Source organism: Phascolarctos cinereus, unplaced genomic scaffold (assembly GCF_003287225.1).
Source record: "Phascolarctos cinereus isolate Bilbo 61053 unplaced genomic scaffold, phaCin_HiC Scaffold_3;HRSCAF=262, whole genome shotgun sequence".
Taxonomy (NCBI): Eukaryota; Metazoa; Chordata; class Mammalia; order Diprotodontia; family Phascolarctidae; genus Phascolarctos; species Phascolarctos cinereus.
In genome coordinates this window covers 70755705-70782871 of record NW_027555736.1, presented here as the reverse complement: position 1 = coordinate 70782871, position 27167 = coordinate 70755705, and the positions used below count along the sequence as shown (strand labels likewise).

The following is a 27167-nucleotide window of genomic DNA, read 5'->3' as shown; positions in this document are numbered from 1 at the left end:
GGATGGGCAGTGAGAGAGGCTCAAGCCATTCTTAACGACTTCAAGTCACCTGACCCAGCCAAATGATATCCAACACCCTGAAAATATACTCCAGGAACGCATTTGTCAGACATTTTTGAGGAAGTCATGGAGTACAGGAGAGATAACATGGGACTGAAGATAAGCAAATGCTATACCAATTTTCAAAAGGGAAACTAAAGTGGAATTTTTCAAACTATAAAATCACTATTTAAAAAATTTGAGAATGAATTAGTAATGGGGTAGATTGGGAGCACTTAGGGAAGTAACAAGCACTATTAACCACACTAGATTCCCCTCATTCTTTCCACATTTATTAAGTGCTTACTGTACCCCAGATATACAAAACCAAAACAACTCCTGCCCTCAAGGAGCCTATATTCTATTCAGGGAGGTGGTAAGTAAACAACATGTACAATGAGAGTAAAAAGAAACCATACACGATATACAAAGTAATATTGAGGGGAAGGCATTAAAAAATGGGAAAATCAGAAAAGGCCTCACATAATCATTAGAAGAAAAGTGTCACAAAAGTATACCTGAATTTTAATGAAGCATTTAATAAAACCCATCAGGATATCAAACAGTATTAAAGAAGTGACAAGCAATCATTTAATGAGGTAGATTTAGAACTGGTTGAATGAAAGAATCAACTGAATATTGATACAAGTCCCAAGGAAGATTTCTAGTAGGATGCTTTAGGACTCTGTCTTTGGCCCTGTTCAAATAAATATTTTTATTAAGGCCTTGGATGAAGCCAGGTGGTATGCTTATCAAATTTGCACATTATACAAAACTGGAAATGAGAACTAAAGAATACTGCATTTTTCTGAGCCTCAGTTTCCCCCACTAGAAAAAGAATTATGTGTTTCTAAATATTCCTAAAGTAATTTGAAGTCCATGGGTAAAACAGCTCACTTGACTAAATGCCTATGGACATTAATTTCAGAATTAGTGCATGATTCCAAAATGGTAACAAACAAAACATTCTTGGTATGATTATTTTCTACACTAACTATATATCAAATCTTTGTTCATTCCACATTTGTTGCCACATTTTAGTTGTTATTTTCCCTAAAGAAAGAATAAGATTTGTTATGTTTCCAATTCTTCCTCTTATGGATCTTTTCAGTTTTCCCCTTCTAAGACACCTGCTTGCTTGTAGTAATGACCTAAAGCGTGTAATTTTCTTGTTTTAGCTGACAGATTAATTTTAGATAATTTTACATTACTAATTCAATTATTCCAGGATCTCAGAGTTGGAAGGGAAAGACATCAGAGGTCCTCTAGTCCAAAGCATTCTAAAGAGCAGCTCCCCTCCCCTTGGTGATACGAATCTTTGATTTCTTGAGGCCACACATTCTGCTTTTGGAGAGGTCTAATTGTTAGGAAGCTTTCCCTAACACGAAGCCTAAATCTGCCTCTTGGCAGCCTGTACCCATCTCTCCTCTGGGGCCAAGCAGAACAAATCTGACCCTTCCTTACACATGTCAGCCCTTCAAAAACTTGTAACCCTAGTCACACTCTTCCAAAGGCAAAGTTGGTGTCTAGGAGAAGTAAAGACTTGGAGTACAAAGATAATGGCTGAGGTTCCAAAGCAAAAGTGGCCCAGATTAATGCAGGAATTCTGTACTGTGAGACGGCCAATGAGAGCAGGGAGTTGGTTATTTTGCAATATGAACACATGTTAAACGTATTATAGGAAGAAGACAGTTCCTCTGGCTAATGTCTTTCTGGAGCAGACTGGCCTCCATGACTCAAACCTAGGGAGTGATAAACTTATGCTGACTCTTATATGCCCACCATCTTCAGACCTTACCTTTTAATCTGTGGGGACTGATCAACCCTAGAGAGTCCCCAAATCCCAGTCATAAAAACATTTCCCTGAATTTCCTAACATGTTGGCCTTCATATTTTATTAGATACCAAGCCTTATAAATTCTTCCTTCATAATTTCTCTCATATGTACCCTTTCCTTCTATATCCACTACAACTGCCCTAGTTCTCCCCCTATTACCTCATGCTTAGACAATTATAATAGCCTTTTACATGGTCCTGTCTCTAATTTCTCTTATCTGCAATGTACTCTGTACACTACTACCACCAAATCTGGGGTACATTTTGTATCCCACCAAATCTTCCTATGGAACTGCTTTGATCATGTTTTTTTTTTTTGCTTAAAACCTCCTTATTACCTACCAAATAAATTCCAAACTACATAGCCTGGTATTAAAAGGTCCTTCACCATCTGACCCTAAATTAAATCTGTAGGGGCAAAAGGAGTATCTCAGAATTCTGAGTTTTATGTTTAGACTTTCAAAGAACTAAATTCTAGCTTCAAAAATCTTTCATTTTTATACTTGTCCAGTTTCTTCCTTACTATGGACTGGATTCTTCACAGCTGCTGGCAACTAAACATTATCATTGGGAGATGGGGTTGCTGTTATTAGACAGTATTTAATTATTTTCCTTCAGCTCAATGCTACAGTTGATAGACTTTGTAGTCCACAATTGTAGCCATTCTCCCTACAGGTCAGGGTTGAGAGATTCTGCAAGAGGCACAATGCTTTTATCATCATTATTATTATTATTTGTGGTGTGAGATGGATGTACTGGGTTTCCCAGTAGCCGGTTAGAAACACTTTGCACCAAGTTCTTCAGTTCTTTTGCACAACCTAGGATCGTCCAGAGACTAAACCACATCCTGCAGCTTCACAAGTGCCAAGTGAGTTGTTTTTATCTCCACAATCAAACTATCTGTTTTCTGCCATTCGAGGGGTTAGGAATCACTCCAAGCCAAGAGGGATGCTCATGGATGGGGAAATATGGCAGTTTCATTAGTAGGCATATAGCACTGCTAGCTTGGCCTTTTCACACAGTGGATCTAATTTGCCATCACCTCCTAGGGGAAAAAAAAATTCAGTCGGTTAATTTTCTACACGGTTCAGTATTATTTTATTAAACCGTTTAAATTCTCTTACAAAGGGATTTCTAAAAATAATTAGAAGGATGAATGTAGTACTTACTAATCTTTAGCAGGATCACTAGTGAGACTGCCAAAGTTCTAAATTCAGCTCATGACACTGAGAAATGACTAAGTTTGGCCACATGTAGTCTTGGGACAGAATTTCTTTAGAAGTAATCTCTGATGTTAGAATAAGTCCTTCAATTGAGTTTATAATAGAATATTCCTTGGAATATTGCCTTTAATTATCCTAGCAAACCTTGTTATGCTTTTCAAATGGACTTATACCTCTGGAGGCCAGAGTCAGTTTAACAAATGTTTATTGAGTTCCTACTACGTGCAAGGCACTGAGCCATAGGCTAGAGTGGGTACCATAAGTACTAAGGGGCATCACGGGAGGCAGCCTAGCCTCAGGGATAAATAAAACCTACCTCCCAGGGTTGTTATGAGGATCAAATGAGCTAATATTTATAAAGTGCCTAGTACAATGCCATGCTATATCAATGCTAGTTATGATAATAATTAAGATGATTTTGATTGGTGGATATCTGAGAGGATAGGAATGGGAATACAATACTAATCATCTGAAGTCTTCACACATAAACTGAGATTGTTTTGTTTTTTTAAAGACAGCATTAAAAATAACTCTTAGATTTCTATTATTCTGGAAGAAATCACTGCAACTCATAGTAGGCTGTAGTAGAAAGAGCCTCAGTTTAGGAGTTAGGAGACCATAATATTCTAGTCCCAGCTCTGCCCACTACTAAAGCTCATTGAATGACTTTGGGCAATTGACTTTTCCTTTCAGTATAAAACAAAGAAGTTGGAACTCTAAGATACCTCCCAGCTCCTATCCCTCTGTTCTGAGTGCTTGTAATGCATTATGGCTTTGAAGTGCTGGCAATGTGACAAAAGCACTTGAATTTGGCATTGATTTTAAAATACACTGAGTGACCCTTCACTTATGCTGAAGTAGGAAACGCTGCCCTTATTTCCATGTTAATAAATACAGAGGCGATCTTCAAGAGGGAAAATGGCTCTCTAGGTCTTGACTGGGGACTTACCAAAGTCCAAGTCGCTAATTTTGCACTGAAAAACAATTTCACCGTTCACCATGAGCTCTAGGGCATTCCAATCATCTATCTGCTGCAGAATGACAGGATATCCGGCTCTTTGTAATACAGCTGAAAAAGAGGAAATGCACCAGGTGAAATGAAATCGTTTCAAGTTATTATGAATGACAAACTGGTGAGTAGAAAGAGCTGTGGTTGGAAGGCCCCAGAAACCACAGCTTTTAGCTCTTCCTTGCCACTGTCCATACGACCTTAAGTGAATCACCATCCTTGTGGGGGTTCAAAGTTGCTTATCTCTAAAATGAGACAGTTGGTGTCAATGATCTTCATGGCTCCTTCCAGCTCTGGCATTCTATGAAAATGAGCTAATATATTTGTGTTGAAAACACACCAAAAAACAAATAAAACCAAGCCATAACAAAATATCAAAAATTATTTCAGGTTAACATTCAATTCAGTTCAGTCTGTTCAAGGCTGCTGAATTCACTATGCTAGGCTCATATCTAACATGATAATGGACATTCCTTAACTGGTGGTGATTACTTGGATTATTTTTTCGGTTATGTCCTTTGGGCAAATCTTGACTCCCCAAACTGACAGTAGGCTCTGCCATCCACCTCCTCCCTTTCACCCCCAACACACATACAGAACACCTAGCTTCTGGTGCCAAAATCAATAAAGACTTAGCTTGAATCCTGATAGAGTCCTAAGGAGCACTGAACAAAAACCTTGACTGAAAAGGCTATGAACCCAGCTTTAGGGTGAGATTAGCTTTCTCTCCAAGTTAATACCAAGCCGCTTCATAATAACTGTTGAAAAATGACCTTTTATGAATGCTTTGACAGCTAAGAGCCTATTGAAGCTTTCTTGTGCCCAGGCTTAAACGCCAGCCCTTTCACTCTCACCTTCAAACTTTGTAGTTGAGATGCTCTTTATAATCAATTTATATTTTACTCATCTAGGAAAAACTGCCAGAATATAAAAATTAAGTTCTTTGGACTTTTCAATACTATATGTTTTCTTGTAATTATCCCTCTTTTCCTGATATTTTCACTCTGAAACAGGAATGGACATGTTGGGGAAGATCATGCCACCAGCATCATCGTCAGCAACTTTCATTTGTATTTGAAATCTTCAGCCCCATTAACCAAAGAACAGTGAGTCACTCCGAGTTATACAACAGTCAGTGGTAAAGTTAACTAGAATCTCTTTCTTTTGATATTTCTCTAGTAGAGGACGTTAAAGCAAAAGACTACTTTGAAGGAGGCCACCAAAAATGTTGGCTGTTTGTGAGAGAGGGAAGGAAATGGAAAATGATTTGTGAATTATTTTAAAAGTGTTTTAAATGTGTTTGTATTTAAGTTTTCAAGTCTCAGTTTTGGAAATTTGGAACTTCCCTTTAGTCTAAAGAAAAAGGACCTGGCAGCTTCCGTAGCCAATGCACACTGCTTGAATTTCCTCACAAGGCAGGAGTTCCCATTGAGGGTAATGGCAGGTGGAAAGTAGTAAGGAATGAGGTGACATGTACCTAGGCAGAAATAAGGGCATGAGTGCTGACTAGCTGTCCCTTCTTCCTTTTTGAATTGATGGTAAATTGGTTTCTTTAATTTATTCTTAAGTTCTTCTTGGCTGAGATAAGACTTCTGAGGCAGTGAAACTGTTGGTGGTTTTTTTTTTTTTTTAAGGAAAAGGGATAGATTACTCAAGAAAAACTGAGAATGTTAAAGCTGGAAGAAACTTTTGAGATGGTCTAGTCTAAACCTATTATTTTTATTTTTTATTAATTTATTTTGATTTATCAACAATCACTTCCATAAGCTTTTAAGTTTTAAATTTTTCTCCCACTTCCTTCCCTAAGACGGCAGATAATCTGATATAGGCTATAGATATACATTCCTATTAAACATATTTTCACATTAGTCATGTTGTAAGGAACCAATAGAAGGAACCACAAGAAAGAGGAAACAAAAGAAAACAAAACAAGAAAAAAAACTGCAAATAGTATGCCCCGATCTGCATCCAAACTCCATAGTTCTTTCTTCGTATGTAGATAGCATTTTCCATCATGAGACTTTTGGAGATGTCTTAGATCTTGTATTGCTGAGAAGGGTTAAGTCTATCAAAGTTAGTCATTGTCAGTCAACCTGACTGTTACTGTTACTCCTGACTGTTACTTCTGGCTCTGCTCACTTCACTCAGCGTCAGTCTAAACCTATTATTTTTATAGACAAAGAGACAGGTGTTTTTATTTTCTTCTTAAAATGTGTGTGTGTGTATATGTGTGTGTGTGTGTGTGTGTGTGTGTGTGTGTTTTGTGTATGTTATTCTATATACCAGTATAGTTATCTAATTAATGGTGTGCTTTTTTTTTTCAAATAAAAATGTTGTTCAGTCATGTCAGATGTTGCTACTTCCTTTTCTAGCTCTTTTTACAGACTGAGGAACTGAGGCAGACAGGGTTGACTTGCCCAGGGTAACACAGCTAGTAAGTGTCTTAGGCCAGATTTGAACTCAAGAATCTGAGTCTTCCTGATTTCAGGCCCAGAACTCTATCCTCTGTACCACCTAGCTGCCCTTAAAAAATGACTAAATCTTAAATTTGGAAGTGCCAAATACTGAACGGCTTTTCAAGTCAACGGTGATGGTAACAACTGACTGAAAGGCCTTCTTAAGGATGGCTATGTAACTTTAGACTCTGCTACTTTTTTTTTTAAACAAAATTAGCATCTCTGGGTAGGAGCATACATATTTCACTTTATCTAGATACTTGATTATATGTTCCTTGAGGGCAGAAGTCTGTATCTTATTTCAACTTTGTATCCATCCTAGTTCTTTTTTTTTGTCTGTCTCACAGAGTTTATTTAACAATGGGTAATAAGAAATCAATTTTAACAGTTCTATACAGTGATCAAAAGTTCACATTTATAGGTAATCAACTTTAATTGCACGATTTACAACATTTGAGGGGTTTTTTTTGCTTTCTATTTTCAAGTTTTACAGAAAATGTAAGCGGGAGGGAAGGAGAGGGGAAAGAAAATAAGTGTAAAGAAGAAATCCCAGGGACATCTTTGCATGTTAAGATCATCGCCTTGGAATTTTTACCCTCTTTTTTTTTGGTTTTTTCTTTGTTAGATGTAAAAATAACAAAAAAAAATTCTTTCAAGAAGCAAAACCACAATATATAGCCTACATCCATGTGGCAGCTGCCCCTGGATAGTCTGATAACTTTGCTGCTGTTCTTTCTACATGTACAAACTATTTTAATACTTGAAGTTTTACACTCAGCCTCTTGTATAGAAAATGTCTGGGGGACAAAAGTGGACTTGAAGGGGGACTGGACTATTTCATCTTTTTTCTTCTTAAACATTTTTAAAAGAATGAACATCTTTGCACCCAAAGAGGAAAAATTGAGGTATATATCTATATCTATATATGTGTGTGTGTGTGTATATGTGTGTGTGTGTGTGTGTGTGTGTGTGTGTGTGTGTGTGTGTGTGTATATAATCCTAGTTCTTAGAAGAGTGTTCTCTACCTTGTAGATGCTTAATTGGGATAGGACTGGCCTGCTATTTCCTTGGTATAGTGAACTTCCAGGTGAGAAAACTCTCTCTGCTAATATGGATAGAAAGGTTGGCTCCTTTTCAGCAACATAAAGTCTTGTAAAGTTGCCTCGAGCACCGAGAGGTTGTGACTTGGCTAGGGTCACATATTGCTAGTATATGTCAGAGTCAAGATTTGAACCCAAGTCTTCCTGGAATCAAAGTCAGCTCTCTATCCAGTCAGTCAATAAAGATTTATTAAGTGCACACGATGTGCCAGGCACTATTCTAAGCATCAGGGATACAAAGTAAGGCATAAGACAGTCCCTGCTCAGCAGATTTCAGAAAAACCTGGAAAGACTTATGTGAACTGATGCAAAGTGAAGGGAGCAGAACCAGAAGAACATTGTACACAGTAACAGCAACATTGTGCAGTCATCAACTATGATAGACTTGGTTCTTCTCAGCAATACAATGATCCAGGACAATTCTAAAAGACTCATGATGGAAAATGCTGTCCATATCCAGAGAAAGAACTGATGGCATCTGAATGCATACTGAAGCATACTATTTTCACTTTTTTGTGTTTTTTTCCTTTTACAAACTGTAATTTTTTTTTTGCAAACTGTTTCTTCTTTCACAACATGACTAATACAGAAATATGTTTTACATGATTGCACATATATAACCTATGTCAGATTGCTTACCATCTTACAGAGGGGGGAAAGGAGGGAGGGAGAAAATTTGGGACTCAAAATTTTATAGAAGGTGAATGTTAAAAAAAAAAAAGGTAGTCCTTGCTCTTAAGGAGCTCACAGTCTAATGGGGGAGACAATATGCAAACAATTACGTACAAACAAGTTACACACAGAATAAACCAGAAACAATTAGCAGATGAAAGGCATTAGAATTAAGAAAGGTTGGGAAAGGCTTCCTGGAGAAGCTGGGGCTTGAAGGAAGGCTAGGGAAGCCAGGAGGCAGAGATGAGGAGGGAGAGTATTCACTTTAACCCACGCCAGAACCATGAAGATATCCCCTCTACAATATCATTGATAAGAGGCCATGCATACTTCCAGTGACAGGGGACTCACTACTTGAAATTAAATAAATTTCAATGTGAGTCAGGAGAATCACATTCATTTAGTCCTAATTCTATCACCAACTAAGAAAATTGCATGTTCACAGCTTTAGAGCTGGAAGGAACCTGCATGGCCATCTATTCCAGCTCTCTCATTTAACAGATTGAGGAAACTGAGGCCCAGAGAGATTCCATTACTTGCACAAGGTCACACAGGTAATAAGGAGCAGTGACAGAATTAGAACTCAGCTCCTCTGGCTTCAAATCCAGCACTCTCTACTGTACCACACTGCATGATTGTACCAGGGTGATTCAAGGGGTTCTATTTCTCTAATTCAGATTTTTTCATCTATAAAATGGAATGACCATCCCCAAATGACATTCACTGAGTACTCACTGGGTGCATGACACTCTGTTGGGTTCTGTGACTCATAAATTAATACTTTTTACTCAGCTAAATAATGATGATTCACTACGGCTTAAGAAGGTACTCTAAGTGATTAAACTGGAAAGAGAAGTCAAAGAGAGGCAGCTGTTTTTGTCCGTTTTTTAAAAATCCCCACATTTCATTTATCTTGCTTTCAGAAAAGTAGACAAATGTGCCAATTAATTGTATTTAATTACTGTGACGAGTGCCCTGTCTAAATGTTGGCATGTGTCCACTTCATCTTTCGATCAGTTCAGCACAACCAACTCCAACTGTGAAATATTTAATTGCAGAATTTTAATTTTATTTTGAAGAGAGAAACTTCAGAAAGTGACACAGCAAAGACTCCAATTAGCGAGAGAGCTCTCTTGGAGCACCAGGGGCTGTGTGATCGGTTTCAGCAGCTATTTTCAGCTGGGTAGCCTCAAGGACAGACAGCAACAGAGAATTCTGAGAATTGTACATACTTTTAAATAAAAGCAATGGCCTCCATACCCTCTGACCCTGAGATTCCATTGCTAGGCATAGACTCCAAGGAGGAACATTTCCCCCAAAAGGCTCCATATACACCAAAATACTTACAGCAGCATTTAAAAACCCTACTTGCCTCTGTTTCCTCATCTGTAAAATGAGCTGGAGAAGGAAATGGCAAACCACTCCAGTATCTTTGCCAAGAAAACCCCAAATGGAGTCATGAAGAATCAGACACAACTGAAAAATGACTGGACAACAAAAGAAAGATGCCCATGGATTGGGGAATGGCTAAACTCACTGCAGTAAATAACACTGGGATATTACGATGAATCTAAAGAAGCATAAAAAGACATATGAATGGAGGCAAAATGAAGTAAGTGGTCAGGAAAACAACACACAAGTCAAGTCAATAAGCATTTATCAAGTACCTATAAGCACTGGAGATACAAAGAAAAGCAAAAGGCAGTCTCTGCTCTCAAGGAGCTTGCAATTTAATGAAGGAGACAAATTGAAAACAACTATGTACAAACAATATACACACACACACATACACATATATGGCTATACATATGGACATATATATACATACACATATGAACATAAACATATACACACATACTTATAAATTGGGGCTAATTACAGAAAGAAGGAACTAGAATTAAGGGGGATTGGGAAAGGCTTCTTGCAGAAGGTGAGGTTTTAGCTAGGACTTGAAGAAAGCCAGGGAAGCTGGAAGATAGAGAGAGGAAGGAGAGAATTCAAGGCATGGGGGAGAGCCAGAGAAAATAACTGGGGTTAGGAGATGGAGTGGCTTGTTTGCAGAAAAGCAAGGATGTCACTGAATCACAGAGTATATAGAAGGGAATAAATTGTTTAAAAGATTGGAAAGGTAGGAAGGGGACAGCTTACGAAGGACTTTAAAGGACAAACAGATTTTATAATCCTGGAGGTAGTGGGGAGACACTGGAATTTATCGAATTTTGGGATGACATGTTCAGACTTGAGCTTTAAGAAGATAAATTTGTCAGCTGAGTGGAGGATGGTCTGAAATGAGGACTGACTTGAGGCTGGAAGAACAAGTAGCAGGATAGTGTAATAATCCAGGTGTGTTGTGATGAGGGCCTGCACCAGAGTGGTGGCAGTGTCAGAAGAGAGAAGGTGGCATATATGAGTAATGGTTTGAAGGTAGAATTGATAAGACAGCAACAGATTGGATATGGGGGGCACAGGGTGAAAGAATAAGGAGGCAAGGAAGACACCTAGATTATGAGCCTGGATGACAGGAGGGATGGTGGTACCCTTGAAGGACCACAGCCAGGCAGCCTGGTGTGCTCAGACAGATGAATAGCAGCAAGCACAAAGATGAGAGTCAACTGGACAGATAGTCGTGGGAGCAGCTGTTGTTACTGGAAGTGGAGGGCCAGTAGAAAAGATGGGCCTGACAGACTCTGTGAATGGAATAGGGTAGAATCTAAAAATGAGGGAGCTTTGGAGAACATTGTAAAATAAGACAGTGCCAAGAGTATATTCCAGCTATACCCCGACCCGGGGCACAGGGCCTTTCACTTGATGGTTTAATGATCCAGGATAGGTTTGGAAATAGTAATGATCTTCCTTCTTCACACAGCAAAGCAGGAAAAGAGATGCATATGAGTCATGGCTCCTTGTCCTCAAGTGGGTGGTATGGATCCCCAGTTTCCACTGAGGTATTTGTGTCACATCCACCTTCAGGTAGTGCCTGCCTGAGCAAAGACATGATGACAAGCAGACTTCTCAAGATGGTTGGGTTCTACTTGCCAGCCTTCTCTAGCCCTCACACTCTTCAGATCCTCCGAAACAGTCACATAGGAACTGGTGGATTCAGGATGCATTCGATGTCCACTCTGAATTTGTTAGGATGTCTATCATCCCAGTGATGGGATATTCTCTCAGTTCTGGGATGACAGACTTGGGCCTTTGGGACAACACTGACTCACTCTTTCCCAACAGCTTCTTGCCATCCTGCAGCAGCTCAATGTTGGGTTTGTCACTTGATTCCTGCAGCTCTAGCATGATTTCCTGAAGGGTCTGGATATGCTGGGATATTCTGTCCTTGCTGGTCCTTTGCTCTTCCTTCAACCTTTCTATGCACTGATATTTTTCCTTTATCAGGAAGTGGTGCAGTGGGAATACTCTCCCGTAATCATTTAACTCCAACCAACAAAAGGTCTCTCCATCTCTTCCTCCTCCTGAGAGAGAAGTTTGTTGGCTTCTTCAAAATCCTTTCTCAGGTGGCTCAGACTCTCCTGGAGCTTCTCCCCATAACTGTGAGTAGCCTCTTCTACACGGGAGAGTTTGTGAGCCCCACGCTGTGGCTTTTGGCAGCAGGGCACACAGAGTAATGTCTGGTCCTCTTCACAAAAGAACTTGACATCGTCCTTGTGAGTGAGACATTGGCTCAGTACTCTGCAGACAAAGCAAGCTGAGCTGCTTACTGATGTCAGTCAGCTTTTCCAGGCTAATATCAAGCACTGGGAGTTCTCTGACATGGGAAACCTGCCTGCAATCAGGAGAAGAGAAAGGCATGGTTTCCACTGTCCAGCTACTGGAGAGACACGCTTGAAACTGCTGTGTCTGCAGTCCATGGTGACTGGCTGAGAAAAGCAGGTACTACAGATTCTACAGGTGATTTCACCCTGCAGTTTCTGGACTATTTCCATATTGGTAGTTATTTTTCTCTCTCCAGCTTCTTTCCTGCAGCAACTGAGATCAAGACTCAGTTCCACTCAAGGAAATGCTTCTGATCAGGATGATCTACCTCTTTTACAGAATGTAGCCCCACCCTTTTAGTGCTATCTAGATAAGATGAGACTTCACCTTTCTTGAAATCTCAAGTTAAACTACTTGCAGCAACCCTGAGGCCCCTAGGGTTCACATTTCTGATGCTGATGTCCCTGGACTAACAGGTTTCACAATGCTGAGCCCCTATGAGGGTCTGGACTTTTCAGTAGGAGTTCCAGCTTTGCTTGAAATAGGATGTCCTTCTTTTCACGTTTCTTTACAAAGGGCTGGCAGCATACTGAACAGAGAACTGGACTTGGAGTCAGGACACAGTGATTTCTGCCTCTGAAGCTTCTTAGCTTTGTGATCCTCCTCCTTATTTCTCACCTGGCTGGCCTGAGTTCTCCAGTTAGCTCTCTGTTTAGGGTTTTGGGACACCAGTCTCTCCTGGCTCTTCTCTTACTTATCTGAACTCTCCTTTTCAGTCTCCTTTACTAGATCCTCATCCAAATCATGCCTTCTAATGAGAGGTGTTCTTCAGGTTTCTGTCCTGGGCTCTCTTCTCTTCTCTTTCCATATTGCTTCGTTTGGTGATCTCACCAGCTCCCCTAGATTTAATGACCATCTCTGTGCTGTTGATTCTCAAATCTCTCTCTTTTTAAAAAAAAAAAATTAAAAAAAATTTTCATCATAAGGGATGTCACTCTGGGAGAGAAGAGGAAGAAGGATACAGGGAGAAATGTTGGCAATGAAAAATCAAAAGAGATAAAAAAAATCATTTAAAAATATTGTTTGAAAGAATTCAAGGCCTTTTTCTTTGGCACATTTGTGACAGGTTCCTAAATGTGTATTTATTTTTATTGAACTCTTCGGTTCAGTACTCCCCTACAAGTATTCCTCTGAGGCCTACCATGGGGCCCTGTGTTTGTGAAGGCTATGTCAGTAGGATCCAGGTTCTTGGCAGGTCTTACTAAGGTGGAAAGATTTCTGGTACAGATCTGTGATGGACTATGTGTGTATTTATTAAAAAAAAAATCAAATCCATTGGCATAGTAGAACAAGACTTGGAGTGGAAGTCAGAAGAACTGAGCTCTGCTTCCAACATGGCCTCTTGTATGCAATGTGAGTCATTTAATCTCTCTGGGCTTCAGTTTCCTCATATGCAAAATGATGAAGGGGTTGGACTAAATCAGGGGTTCTTAACCAGGTGTCTGTGAACATTTTTATTTTTATTTTTTTGGTTAGGCTTGCCCAGGGTCACACAGCTATTAAGTGTTATGTGTCTGAGGCTGGATTTGAACTTAGGTCCTCCTGAATCCAGGGCTGGTACTCTACCCACTTCGCCACCTAACTGCCCCACATTTTTAATTTTTTAAAAAATATTTTCATATCTGTATTTCAATATAATTGGCTTCCTTTGTAATCCTGCATATTTTATTTTGTGCATTTAAAGGTATTCTGAGAAAGGATCCATAGGCTTCACCAGGTTGCCATGAGGTCCATGACACAAAGAAGGTTAATAAACCCTAGACTAGATCTTTAAAGTCTCTTCTTGTTCTAACAGCATAGGAAAATTGTAAGGTAGGCCATCCAACTTTGGTTGGTAAAGACAATAACTCAATCTAACCAGTGACTCTCCGCCTCCAATTCATGACCCCACTCATTCCTCAACCTTTTCTCCATTTGACTTTAGTCTCCACCATACTGCTATTATTACTTCTATTACTACTACTGCTGCTGCTACTATTTCTACTGCTGCTGCTACCAGTACTGCTACTACTTCTGCTGCTGCTATCAGTACTGCTACTAGTACTGCTACTGCTGCTGCTGCTACTACTACTTCTACTATTGCTGCTGCTACTATTTCTACTGTTGCTGCTGCTACCAGTACTGCTACTAGTACTGCTACTGCTGCTGCTGCTACTACTTCTACTATTGCTGCTGCTACTATTTCTACCACTGTCGCTACTAATACTGCTACTGCTGCTACTACTATAATGCTACCACTCCTGCTGCTGCTACTATTATTGCTGCTGCTGCTACTACTGATGTTACTACTATTAGTACTACTCTTACCACCTCTACTACCACTACCACTACCACCAACTAGCTTTTATATAGTGCAAAGTGCTTTAGAAACATCTCATTTTATTCTTACAACAACTCTGGGAGGTCATCCCCATTTTACAGAGGAGGAAACTAAGGCAGACAGAAGTTAAATGACCCAGCCAGTGCCTACTGCTACTCCTGCCATTATATTTTACTCTTTCCTCTCCCTCAATCCCACTCCCATCTCCATCCCCAACATACAATCAATTGCCAAGTACTATTGATCATGCTTCCACGTGAGGGTTATCCCTCATGTTTGTCATCTCCATCTTTATGAAAACTATCCTAGCTCAGATCTTCATCCCTTTACTCCTAAAATAATGACATATTTGCTTTTTCTGCCTCTAGTCTCTCTTCTCTCAAAACTGCTCTTCACACCACAGTTCAAATAATCTTCCAAATGTACTACTCTAATGACATCACTCTTTTATTCCAAAACACTGGGTAGCTCCCCTTACTATTCTGTAATGCCTACCTTTATGATCCTGACATTCAAGAACCACTACAACTTGTTGTCTACCTGCCCTTTTTGACAAAGGATAGGGCAATGGACCCGGGCAGGAAGACCTGATTTGAGTTCAAATCCAGCCTCAGACACTCACTAGCTGTGTGACCCTGGGCAAGTCACTTAACCCTGTTTGCCTCAGTTTTCTTATTTATAAAATGGAGACACTAAAAGCACATAACTCTCATGGTTTTTATGAAGATAAAATGAATTATTTGTAAACTGCTTTCCAAACCTGAAAGATATATATTATAAATGCTAGTTATTATTATTAATTCTACATTTCATCAAAATTGGATTTTTCTATGTCCTCCATTCTTGTCCTGCCCCTTTCCCTAATCTCCATAGCTTTGTTTATACCAATTAACATGCTAGAAGGGGTGCTGTGTTCACCATCCCCATCTCCATCTGTGGAAGTCCCTCCTGTTCTTTAAGATTCAATTCAGATGCCACCTCCTCCATGAAGCTTTTCTTGATTTCTCACCAGCTGATCATTATCTTATCATTATATGTGACTCAAACTGGTCACAGTACACTGACTGGAACTTTCTTTTGTGTTTATTACTCTCCCCTGGCATCAGAGCTATTTTTGTACATGTCAGTCTTTCCCCCTTTACTCCCCACTACACTATAAGCTACTTTCTCTGGCAGATTTGTCTTTGTACTCCAAGCATCCACCACAGTACTTTGTACATAGTAATTGCTTAACAAATGTTTGTTGAATTAAAGTAGTTTCTATTTTTTAAACTGCCCTAAACACAAACAAGTATAGTTACTCTGATTTTGTAGGCACCAGTTCCTGTGGGCTTACACACCCTCGGTTCTAACAGTTCCAACAGTACAGGGTGAGAAGAGGTACAATTATATCTGGAAGTAGCAAGTGGGTGGTCTACCCTTTTGTCTCCATGACCCCTTGTGGCTGCCTACAGTGACTGGAGTCATTCCCTTGGAAATGTACTCTAATTTGATATGCACTAACGAGGGTCTGAAGGAATTAAAATATAAAGTAGACCACACTCTGATTATCCTGTTGGGGGGGAGGGGAGATAATGATCACACCAGCATCATTATAGGCTTTTCATGTTAAAGCAAGAGAGCACTCTGTACATGGCAAACATGATTTAACCTGTAGAATAATCAAAACCAAGCCTGGAAGGTTTCGATTTTTTTAAACTAAATTAGAGCACAGTATGGAAAAATGTTTATAAGTATCTTCTCTTTTCCCTACCCTTTTATAAAATCATATATCAGAGAATCTCAAACATAATGAAAACTCTGAACAATTCCAAATACTCAATTTTGTGACAGTGAGCTATACAATTCCCAAGTATTTGGGGATGTTTTTTGGAGGGGAGGAGATGCTGAAAGACAACTATTGTGTAATGGAAAGGGCATGTGATAGACAAGCTCAAATTTTAGCTCTGTTATTTACTATGCTATATCTATGTATGTATGTATGGTATGTATGTATGTATGTATGTATGTATGTATGTATGTATGTATGTATCTATTTATCTATCTATCTATCTATCTATCTATCTCTCCACACACACCCAAATCTAATTTCTCTGGGATTCAGTTCTCTCATCTGTAAAATGAAAGGGTTGGAACAGATCGGGGCATCTCAACCTTTTGTGTACTGTGGACCACATCAGGAGTCTGGTGAAACCTATGGATCCCATTTCAGAATAACGTTTTAAGATGCTGAAAATAAAATACATGGGATTATAACAATTATGTTGAAATAAACATATGATCTCTTCCACATCCAAATTCACCAATCCCCCCTAAAATCTGTCCACAGAGCCTATGTTAAGAACCTCTGGACAACATAATCTTGAAGGTCCCTGCCTGCTCTAATTCAGTTCAGCCAACATTAATTAACCACTTATTGTGTGTAGACACTATAATGAGCACTGGGGATACAAAGATAGAAGAGTAATGATCCTTATCCATAGGGCATTTACATTCTGTTAGGGAAACAACATGTGCACAACTAGGTAGATACAATATTTACACAAGGTAATACAGGGTATCTTGGGGAGGGAAGGGTACAAAATCTCTGATCCTATAAATCTGTTGCTGGTAGACAGACACTCAATAATAAGCTGATCAGCTACTAAAAAAAAAAAACAACAAAAACCAAAAAACAAAAACCAGTATCATGGAAAAGAACCTATTTTTAACCTTCTTAAGGTCTATCATCGGCCGCTGGGGGGGAAGTAAGTGCCAGGCTTGGAGTCACGCAGACTCATCTTCCTTAGTTCAAATCTCACTTCAGACACTTACTAGCTATGTGACTCTCTGCAAGTCACTTAACCCTGTTTGCCTCAGTTTCTCATCTCTAAAATGAGCTGGTCAAGGAAACAGCAAACCACTCCAGTATCTTTTTCAAGAAAACCCCAAAATGGGGTCATGAAGGTTCAGACACAACTGAACAATAGCAAAGGTCTACCATCTTTATATCTGCTGAGGAATGAATGCACACAAGGTTGGAAGGCTATCCTTTGGCAAGGTAACAGGAACTTGAGGTAACAAGCTTTTAAGCATTAATCAGAGAGCCACTGTTCTTTAAATGTCATGACTATCCACTGAGGAGCAATCTTTCAGGTTCTCAATAGTTGCTACAGGTTGGGTATGAAAAGAAAGGCCAGATAAATTTCTTCCCTGAAATGGAATACTTGTAAAAGTTCTGGCTAAACTTCTGGATAAATCAACCTAAAGCTATTAAGCCCCCCTACGGAAGGAAGGACTCTTTGAGGCCCGACACCTCATTCTTTAACTGAACAAAAATAGAAAAAGTTTTTGGAACACTTGGCAAAAGTTATCTCACACCCTCTGTCAGTGATTTGCGTGTTATTGTAAGGAGGTAGACACAGGGAGATTTCTCTTCTTTCCCTATGTTGGGAGATGTAACCACCACTGTCATTAATGGCCACTGCTGATGTGCACCAAGGGAAACAACAGTGATTTGCTTTGTCTGTCAGTTGAATGAGAGTGGATTTTGTTTTCAAGGGTCAGTGCCTACTGGCAACTATTAGTGGATTAGCTGATGGAGATAAGTGAACTAGGCAAAGAAAAGCTGCAGGCAGGGAAACTAGCAAATATTTCTTGTTAAATATCCATTTCATATTTCATCACAATCTCCTGTCCTACCATCTCTCTCTCTTGATCTTTGCTTGCTCATTGTGATGTCTGGTCTCTTGATGAGTCTATCATCCACATTCTATCTTCAGTTAATTCAATGTTCCAGCTTGACCAATGGTTAGTTATTTCAGCATTGCTCTGTAATCCAACCTGGAATCCCTCTCCTATTGGAGATTATGTTGTTCTCTCCCTGCTAATTCTCAGTCCTAGGCCATCTCTGCCAACTCAATTATCCTGGCATTTGTATGAAGGATGAACTGGAAAAGGAAAAGAGTAGAGGCAGGAAGAGCCATTAGGAGTCTGATTTGCAACATTCTGGGCAGGTGGTAATTTGATATTAAGGACCTGTTACAAGATGATGGAAATGGGAATGATAAAGGCTGTATAAACAGAAGCAGCAAGACTTGCTAGCTGGTTGATTGCCTACGAGAAGCAAGAGATAAGAAGAATAAAAAAAAGATCCCCAAAATTGTGAGCATGAAATACAGGATGAATGTTGGTATTGTAGACAAAAATAATGAAGTGGGATAGAGGAAAAGTTTTAGAGGGTGAGATAATGAGCTCAATTTTGGACTGAACTGAGTTTAAGGTTTTGACCAATTGAGTTGAACTGAGTTTAAGGTGTTGATTGGGCATTCAGGTATGCACATACTCTATGCAGCTGAAGATGTAGGTCTGAAGCTTAGGAGATAGAGAGAGAGATTTGAGAATCATCAGCACAGGGGTGGAACAAAGGGAGAAGCCATGGGAGGGAGTGAATGTGATTGTCAAGAGAGATAGTATACAGAGTAAAAAGAATTGGACTGGAATGCATGCAATGGCCACTGCATTGATCAGAGTGCTTAAGTCTTCCAAAGTTGTTCTTCACAATCTGGTCTTTGTAAAAACTGTTCTCCTGGTTCTGCCTACTTTACTCTGGATCGGTTCATACCATCTAGGATTCTCTGAAATTGTCTTTTGTTACTGCCAATGGCAAAACAATATTCTATTATATTCATATACCACAATTGGTACAGCATTTATGGCTTCCCCTTTAGACTAGTTCTTTTAATTAAATTTCTTTTCTTTTCAATCCCCCTCCAAGATCAGGAAGTTTGTTTTGCACTCAACACTTCCCTCCCTGGGATTATCTTTCTTCTTAACTCTCCCATCCCTACCCTTGCCACTATATTCTTGTTTTCTCTCTTCAGTTTGATATATTTCTACGCCAAACTGTGGCAATTTCATCTCCTTCTTCCTTCTTTCTACAGTAATGTATTCCTTTTATTCTCCCTTCTACTTCCCTTCTTCAAATCCTCAGAATGGAATCAATCTACCCACACATCCTCCGTTTTTCTTATTTAACTCCCCCAATACTTTTTGAGGACATTCAGTTTCTGAAAGAACACTTGTTTCTTTCCCCTCTATTAGAATGTTAGCACATCATTATACAGCCCCCTCCAATTGCTTAAATCAATTTACCTTTCTTTCCAAGTCTCTCTTCACTCTTGTGTTTGCATATCAAAGCTCCTACTGAGATCTGTTCTTTTCATCATTAATGCTTGAAATTACTCTAATCCATTAAAAATCAATTCACCTTCCTTTCTCCCTCTGTCCCCCCACCCCGAAACTAGATTCAGCTTTCCTGGATAAGTTGTTCTTGGTTATATAAGCCCATCTCTTCTGACTTTCGGACTACTGTATTACAAAATCTCCTCTCATTTATAGTAGAAGCCACTATATCTTATGTGATCCTGATTGTGACATTAAGTTGCTTCTTTCAGGATGCTTGCAGTCTTTTTTCTTAAGTAAATTCTAGATTCTGGCTAACACATTCTTTTAGATTTTTCCTTTCAGAGTTTCTTTCAGCAAGTGATTGGCAGATTCTCTATCTTCACTTTGCCCTCTGTTTCTACTAGATCTAGGCAGCTTTTATTTATGATTTCTTTAAATAAAATGTCCATTTCTTTTAAAAAAAATATGGCTTTCAGGGAGTCTGATGATTCTTCAAGTACCTCTCTTTGATCTGTTTTCTTGGTTGGTTGTTTTTAATATTGTATATCCTGTATATTAATATTTCTTGCTATCTCATAGAGTCATTGATTTGTTTGGTCTACCCTAGTTTTCAGGAAGTCCATTACTTGAGCAAGGACTACTACTTTCCGTTCTAAGTTATTTATTCTTCTTTACAAGTCTTTCCACCAGAGCTTTTATTTCATTTAAAAAAAATCCTCTTGCTTTATTTCTTCTAAGATATTCATGTAGTCTTTGTGGAAAATCTGCCTTCTTTCTTTAAATCTCTGCCTATAAGTTGTTATAAAGGTAATCTCTTTTTCTTTTGGTGGGATCTCTAGGTATACAATTTTAAAATTTTTTACATTTTTAACAGTATTTTTTTCAATTATACGTAAAGACAATTTTCAACATTCCTTTTTTGTTTGTTTGTTTTGGGTTAGGCAATGGTGTTAAGTGACTTGCCCAGGGTCACACAGGTAGTGTCAAGATTTGAACTCAGGTCCTCCTGACTCCAGGGCTGGTGCACCACTTAGCTGCCCCTTTAACATTCATTTTTACAAAAATTTTGAGTTCCAAATTTCTGTCCCTTCCTCCCTCTTCTCCTTTCTTCCTAAAACAGTAAGCAATTTGATACAGGTTATTTATGTATAACCATGTAAAACATATTTCCATATTAGTCATGTTATGAAAGAAGAAACAGACCAAAAGGGAAAAGAAACCAAGAAAAAAGGAAAAAAATAGTATGCTTCAATCTGTATTCAGACTCCATCAGTTTGTTCTCTGGATGGGGATAGCATTTTCCAATATGAATCTTTTGGAATTGTCTTGGATCATTGTATTGTTGAGAGGAGCTAATTCATTCATAGTTATTATACAATGTAGCTGTTACTGTGTACAATGTTCTCCTGGTTCTGTTTATTTCTTTTTGCATCAGTTCATGTAAGTCCTTTCAGATTTTTCTGAAATCTGCCTGCCCATCATTTCTCATTGCACAATAGTATTTTGTTACATTCATATACAGCTTGTTCAGTCACTCCCCAATTGATGGGTATCCCCTCAATTTCAAAGGTTTTGCCACCACAAGAGGAGTTGTTATAAATATTTTTCTGCACGTAGGTCCTTTTCCCTTTTTTTTTTTTAATGATCTCTTTGGGATAGAGGCCTAATAGTAATATTGCCGGATCACAAGATATACAGTTTGAGTGCCCTTTGGGCATAGTTCCAAACTGCTCTCCAGAATGGTTGGATCAGTTCACAATTCCACCAACAATGCATTAGAGTCCCAATTTTCCCGTATCTTGTCTAATACTTATCCTTTTTCTTTTCTGTTATATTAGCCAATTTGATAGCTATAAGGTGGTACCTCAGAGTTGTTTTAATGTGCATTTCTCTAATCAAAAATGATATTAAGCATTTCTTCATATGACTATAGATGGCTTTGCTTTCTTCATCTGAAAACTGCCTGTTCATATTCTTTGACCATTTGTCAATTGAGGAATGGCTTGTTTTCCTATAAATTTGACTCAGCTTTCTATATATTTGAGAAGTGAGGCCTTCACCAGGCTTATTTGCTCTAAAAATTGTTTTCTCGATTTCTGCTTTCCTTCTAATCATGATTGTGCTGGTTTCGTTTGTGCAAAAACCTTTTAATTTAATATAATCAAAAACATCTATTTTACATTTTCTAATGCTCTCTATCTCGTTTGGTCATGAATTCTTCCCTTCTCCACACATCTGACAGGTAAACTATACCTTGCTCTCTTAATTTGCTTATGGTATCACCCCTTACGTCTAAAACATGTACTCATTTTGACCTTATCTTGATATACAGTATAAGATGTTGGCCTATACCTAGATTCTGCCATATCGTTTTCAAGTTTTCTCAGCAGTTTTTGTCAAATAGTGAGTTCTTATCCCAGAAGCTGGGGTCTTTGGGTTTATTAAACACTGAGTTACTATGGTCACTTACTACGATGTCTTGTGTACCTGATCTATTCTACTGATCCACCACCCTATTTCTTAGCCAGTACCAGATAGTTTTGATGGTTGACATTTTATAAGATAGTTTGAGAACTGGTACTACTAGGCCCCCTTCCTTTGCACTTTTCCCCCATTAATTCCCTTGATATTCTTGACCTTTTGTTCTTCTCTATGAATTTTGTTATTTTTTCTAGCTCTATAAAATAATTTTTGGTAGTTTGATATGGCACTGAATAAGTAAATTAGTTTGGGCAGAATTGTCATTTTTATTATATTGGCTTGGCCTACCCTTGAACAATCGATATTTTCTTAATTGTTTAGATATGACTTTATTCGTGTGAAAAGTATTTTGTAATTGTGTTCATATAGTTCCTGGGTTTGTCTTGGCAGGTAGACTCCCAAGTGTTTTATATTGTCTACAGTTATTTTAAATGGGATCTTTCTATCTATTGCTGCTGGGTTTTATTGGTAATATGTAGAAAGGGTGATGAGTTATGCAGTATTATTTTATATTCCGCAATTGGCTATTTAAAAAACAACTACTGTTTGTGTTTTCTTTGGTTTATTGTTGTTTAGTTGTTTATTCATGTAAGACTTTTTGTAGCCCCATTTGGGGGTTTTCTTGGCAAAGATACTGGAGTGGTTTGCCATTTCCTTCTACAATTTATTTTACAGATAAGGAAACTGAAAGAAAACTGAGTTCAAATCCAGCCTCAGACATTTACTGTCATGTGATCCTTAGCAAGTCACTTAACCCTGCTTGCCTTAGTTTCCTCATCTGTAAAATAAACTAAAGAAGGGAATGGCAAACCACTCCAATATCTTTACCAAGAAAACCCCAAATGTGGTTATGAAGATTCAGGCACAACTGAAAATGAGTGAACAACTTTCAGACTTCAGGACCAGTTCTATCCACTGTGTCACCTAGCTGCCCCTTCGGTTTACTCATTTCTTGTTTTTTTTTTTGGTTTGGTTTTTTTTTTTTTGGATGAGGCAATTGGGATTAAGTGACTTGCCCAGGGTCACATAGCTAGCAACTGTTAAGTGTCTGAGGCTGGATTTGAACTCAGGTACTTCTGACTCCAGGGCCGGTGCTTTAACCACTGCGCCACCTAGCTGCCCCTTACTCATTTCTTTAGTTCCTGAATTAGGGCCCTGTGCCATAGCCAGGCTCTATCCCATGCTGAATTTTTGGGTGGGAAGGTTGGGCAGCTTCATCTTGCCCAAGGTCCCCTAGTTTCCTGGGCTGATCCCCACTTTCCAGGTTTAGCACCCCTCTCCTGATCTTTGAGGTCTGGGCTTTCTATAGTATCTCAAGGCAGAGTGCAAGGAACCTCCGTGTCCTGGAGTGTCCCCAATCAAAGCCATGCTGGCACTGGTCACTGGTGTTTCCTGAGGTCCCTGTTGTCAGTTCTGAATCATCCTTAGGCTCTCTAGTGGAAGCCCTCTACTTCTGCTGCCTCTGGACACAGAACCCTACAGGCTGTCCTTGTTTCTGGCCCACCTCTGGTGGAGGCTGCTGCCTTGTTTCCCTACTTGGGTGATGGCTTTTTTGGAGGTCCCCTTTCCAATAATCTATGGGCTACTGAATTCCTTTTTGTACACTTTTGGGGTAGAAGAAGTCACTTACTTTAGCTTCTTGGTTGGACTAGATTTAGTTTCCTGATTGGATTTCTTAATCATTATTTGGTCTGGGAGAAATTTCAGGTTTTGGTGAAGTAGGAGTAGGGGAGCTGGTCAGCCTGCCTCCATTCAGGCAATCATCTTGACCAGAACTCTCTAGTTCTCAATTTAAATTGACCCCTTGGACATTACTACTTTGGTATCTTAAATTTATCATCTTAGCTCTGAAGACTTTTCTAGCTTCTTTACTTCTTATAATGGCATTGCCATTCTCTGACTCGTGTAAGCTAAAAAACCTTAAGAGTCACTTTTGTCTGTTTATTTCCTCTCATCTGCCACATCTAATCAGTCATTGGGTTGTGTGTGTACCATCACAATAATCTCTCTCATATACCTCCTCTTTGACACTTCTACCAAGACCACTCAAGCTGTATTAGACCAGAGTATGGGAAATTGATTGATACAGGTTATGGACTGGTTGTAAGGGCTTTGGAAACTAAATGGAGGAGATTAAATTTGATCTTAGAGGTAATAGGGAGTCACTGATGTTTGTTGAGTAACTGAATGACATGGTCAGATGTGCACTTAGGAAAATCACCATATGATTTACAGAAATGACTTACAGTTATTATTACTAAATAAATTCTTTTAAAATGAAACCATTGAGAATGTGAGCTCCTTGAAAGCAGGGGCCCTCTTTTACCTTTCTTTGTATTCTGAGCACTCAGTATAGTGCCTGGCATGTAGCAGGCACTTACTAAATTTTTATTGTCTGATTGAATGGAAGAACTGGTTTTGATACGGAAAAAAATCCTAGGAGGCTCTATCAATTTGAGGGAGTTCTTCATGAAAGATTTTTGGAAAGACATAAGACAAGAATCACACAGGTTGAGAAAGCATAGATACATTGCTGTATTAATTCCAGAATCATTAAGTTGGAAGAGATCTCTGCGGAGAGTTAGTCCAACCCACACCATACCCATGACACACCAGACTCTTCATCTAGCCTCTGGGTGTGAAGCCACAGTTCTCAAGGCAGACTTTTCCACTCTGGGACAGCTGCAATTGTTGGCAAGTTTCCTTTCATATTACTAATTGGCCTCTTTGAAACTTTTACCCATTTCTTTTTATTCTGTCCTGTGGGGAAGGGGGATGGAAGGAAGGAAGGAAGGATGGATGGATGGATGGATGGAAGGGAGGGAAGAAAGAACTGAGAGAGGGAAGAGAGAAGGAAGGAAAGGAGAGAAGAGAGGGAAGAAAAGAGAAAGGAAGAAGGAAGCAGAAAAGGAAAGAAGGAAGAGAGGGGTAAGGGAAGAAGGAAGGAAACAAGCATTTATACAGCACCTACTGTGCGCCAGCCTCTGTGCTAAGAGCTTTACAACTATTCTCACGTGGGCCTCACAACAACAGGGGGAGGAGGAGCTATCACGATCTCCATTTTTACAGATGAGGGCACTGAGGCAAACATACTAAATGCATTTCCCGGGGCCCCCATCTGGCTTTGTCGGAGGCAGAAGAACTTGACCTCGCCTTTCCCGGCCTCCAGCTCCCCGGAGCACGTGGCCATGCTGCCCCGCCCCCCACGGGTTGGGCCCCGCCTCCGCCCCAACCCCTCCCCCGTGCACCCCCTGCCGGCGCTCACTTAGCAGGCCCCGCAGGCGGAAGGTGCGGTGTTCCACAGTCAGGTTCAGTGGGCGGTAGGGACCGTAGCGCAAGAAGACAAGAGCTCTCCTGGCATCTTAGACCGCGCAGGCGCAGGTGTAGGAGCAGGCGCAGGCGCAGACTCGGCGTGGGCCGCAGACCGGTGGCGGGGAGGAGGGGGGGGCTGGGGACAGAATGGCCCCTCTGTGGGCGCGGCCGAGGTTTCTACGGGCGGAGTCTCTTCCGGTCACTTGGTGGGGGCGGGAAGGGGGGAGTCCAAGGACAAATGAGGGCTTGAGGGCGGAGACCCCTCGAGAGGGGACCCCGGAGGAGTGTAGTAGAATCCGGTGACTGAACAGGATCGGGGCTTCCACGCTCAGGCCTGGGCCCGGTTCCGCATTTCTGTCCGGGCCTGCTTAATGAAGTCATAGAAGGCGGACTTATGAAGTTTGTGGTGACCGAAAGCCGGGGGCAGGGGTGGGGTGAGATAATGGGCCTCTTGTGGACTCGGGACTCACCGTACAAGGAGAGGCCACAGGGCCTGGCTTGGCAAGGGTTTATCCGGAAAAAGCCCCTGCGTTCTTAGTGGACCTGGTTCAAGACGAGGCAGTTAGAAAAGTGAATTTGGTCTGACTGAAGAGGGTGGGCCACTAGGTGGCTCAGTGGATAGAGCCTCAGAGTCAGGAACACCTGAATTCAAATATGGCCTCTAACAGTTAGTAGCTGTGTGTCCCTGGGCAAGTCACTTAGCTCAGTTTGCCTCAGTTTCCTTATGTGTAAAATGAGCTGGAGAAGAAAATGGCAAACCTTGTAGGTATCCTTGCCAAGAAAACTCCAAATGGGGTCATGAAGAGTCAGACCCGACTGAACACCCAAGAACAAAAAACTGAGGAGAGGGTAGAGGAGTTTCCTGAAGTGTTAAATCTACCATTCCTTTCTCAGTCCCTTGCCTTGTGTGAAGTACTGGGGCGCCAACACCCCTGGCTATGGCAGTAGCCTCCCAGGTGGTCTTCCTGCTTCAGCCCATTTTGCAATCCATCCTCCACACACCTGCCAGGGATTTTCTTCTAGAGCAGTTCCCAGAGTGCCACTTCCCTGCTCAAGAAACTGCAATGACTCCTCCTTATCTTCATCATCAAACCTAAGTTCCTCCCTTTCACCTTTAAGGCCCTATAGGACCTGTCTTTCCAACTTTATACATTACTCCCCTTCAGCCCAAGTCTTTTTGCTGTTTCTTGAATATGATCTCTGATCTCTGCACCTTTGCAGTGGTTTTCTATATCTGGAGCACGCTCTGTTCTCAGCTCTGACTCTTCCAATTCCTTGTTTCCTTTAAAACTGCTCAGAGACACCTTCTACGTTAGATGTTTCCTGATCCCTGGCCTCCTTCCACTCCCCAGCTACTAGTTTCCTTTACTCAAGATTTTTAAAAAATTTATTTAGGGGGACAGGGTGTCTAGAATCTGGGTGCAATTTTAAGGCCTGCTGTGATAGAATGTAAGTTCCTTGAGGGCAAGGGCTGTTTCATTTTTGTCTTTGTGTCCCCTGTGCCTGGCATATAGTAGGGACTTAATAAATAGGTGCTGATGAATTGATTTGTGTAAGATATTGTGTTGATTGCTGCTGGAAAAGAGAAAGATATGCATTCATGCTTTGCCTCATGGAACAAATGCTCGAAGGAAGGACAAGAATACAGGCATCAACGAAGTAACTATTAATGTAGCATAGCAAGAAGATAAATGCTGAATAAGTACTGTGATTTTCAATGCCATAGGATGTTGTTGGGGGGCAGCGGGGAGGGAATGAGAAATCACCATGAACTAGGGAGGTCAA

General features: G+C 40.1%; 1 protein-coding gene across 1 annotated transcript; it reads right to left on the bottom strand.

Moving 5' to 3' along the window:
* Positions 1 to 324: 324 nt before the first annotated feature.
* On the bottom strand, positions 325 to 25763 carry CUNH10orf53 (chromosome unknown C10orf53 homolog). Its single transcript, XM_078151604.1, has 4 exons — positions 25564 to 25763; positions 25336 to 25424; positions 4048 to 4167; positions 325 to 2920 (listed from the first exon to the last, which is right to left on the bottom strand). The coding sequence occupies exons 1-4, from the start codon at positions 25761 to 25763 to the stop codon at positions 2856 to 2858; spliced, it is 474 nt and encodes a 157-aa protein (XP_078007730.1). The 3' UTR covers positions 325 to 2855.
* Between the last annotated feature and the right edge of the window lie 1404 nt (positions 25764 to 27167).

Bases quoted from the DNA above. Each gene is read 5' to 3' on its own strand.
- CUNH10orf53 (XM_078151604.1), bottom strand. From the start codon at position 25,763: ATGACTTCATTAAGCAGGCCCGGACAGAAATGCGGAACCGGGCCCAGG. The intron at 4,168-25,335 runs GTGAGCGCCGGC...CCTCTTTTTCAG, and splicing joins CCGCCTGCGGGGCCTGCTAA to CTGTATTACAAAGAGCCGGA. The intron at 2,921-4,047 runs GTAAGTCCCCAG...TTTTTCCCCTAG, and splicing joins AATTAGCGACTTGGACTTTG to GAGGTGATGGCAAATTAGAT.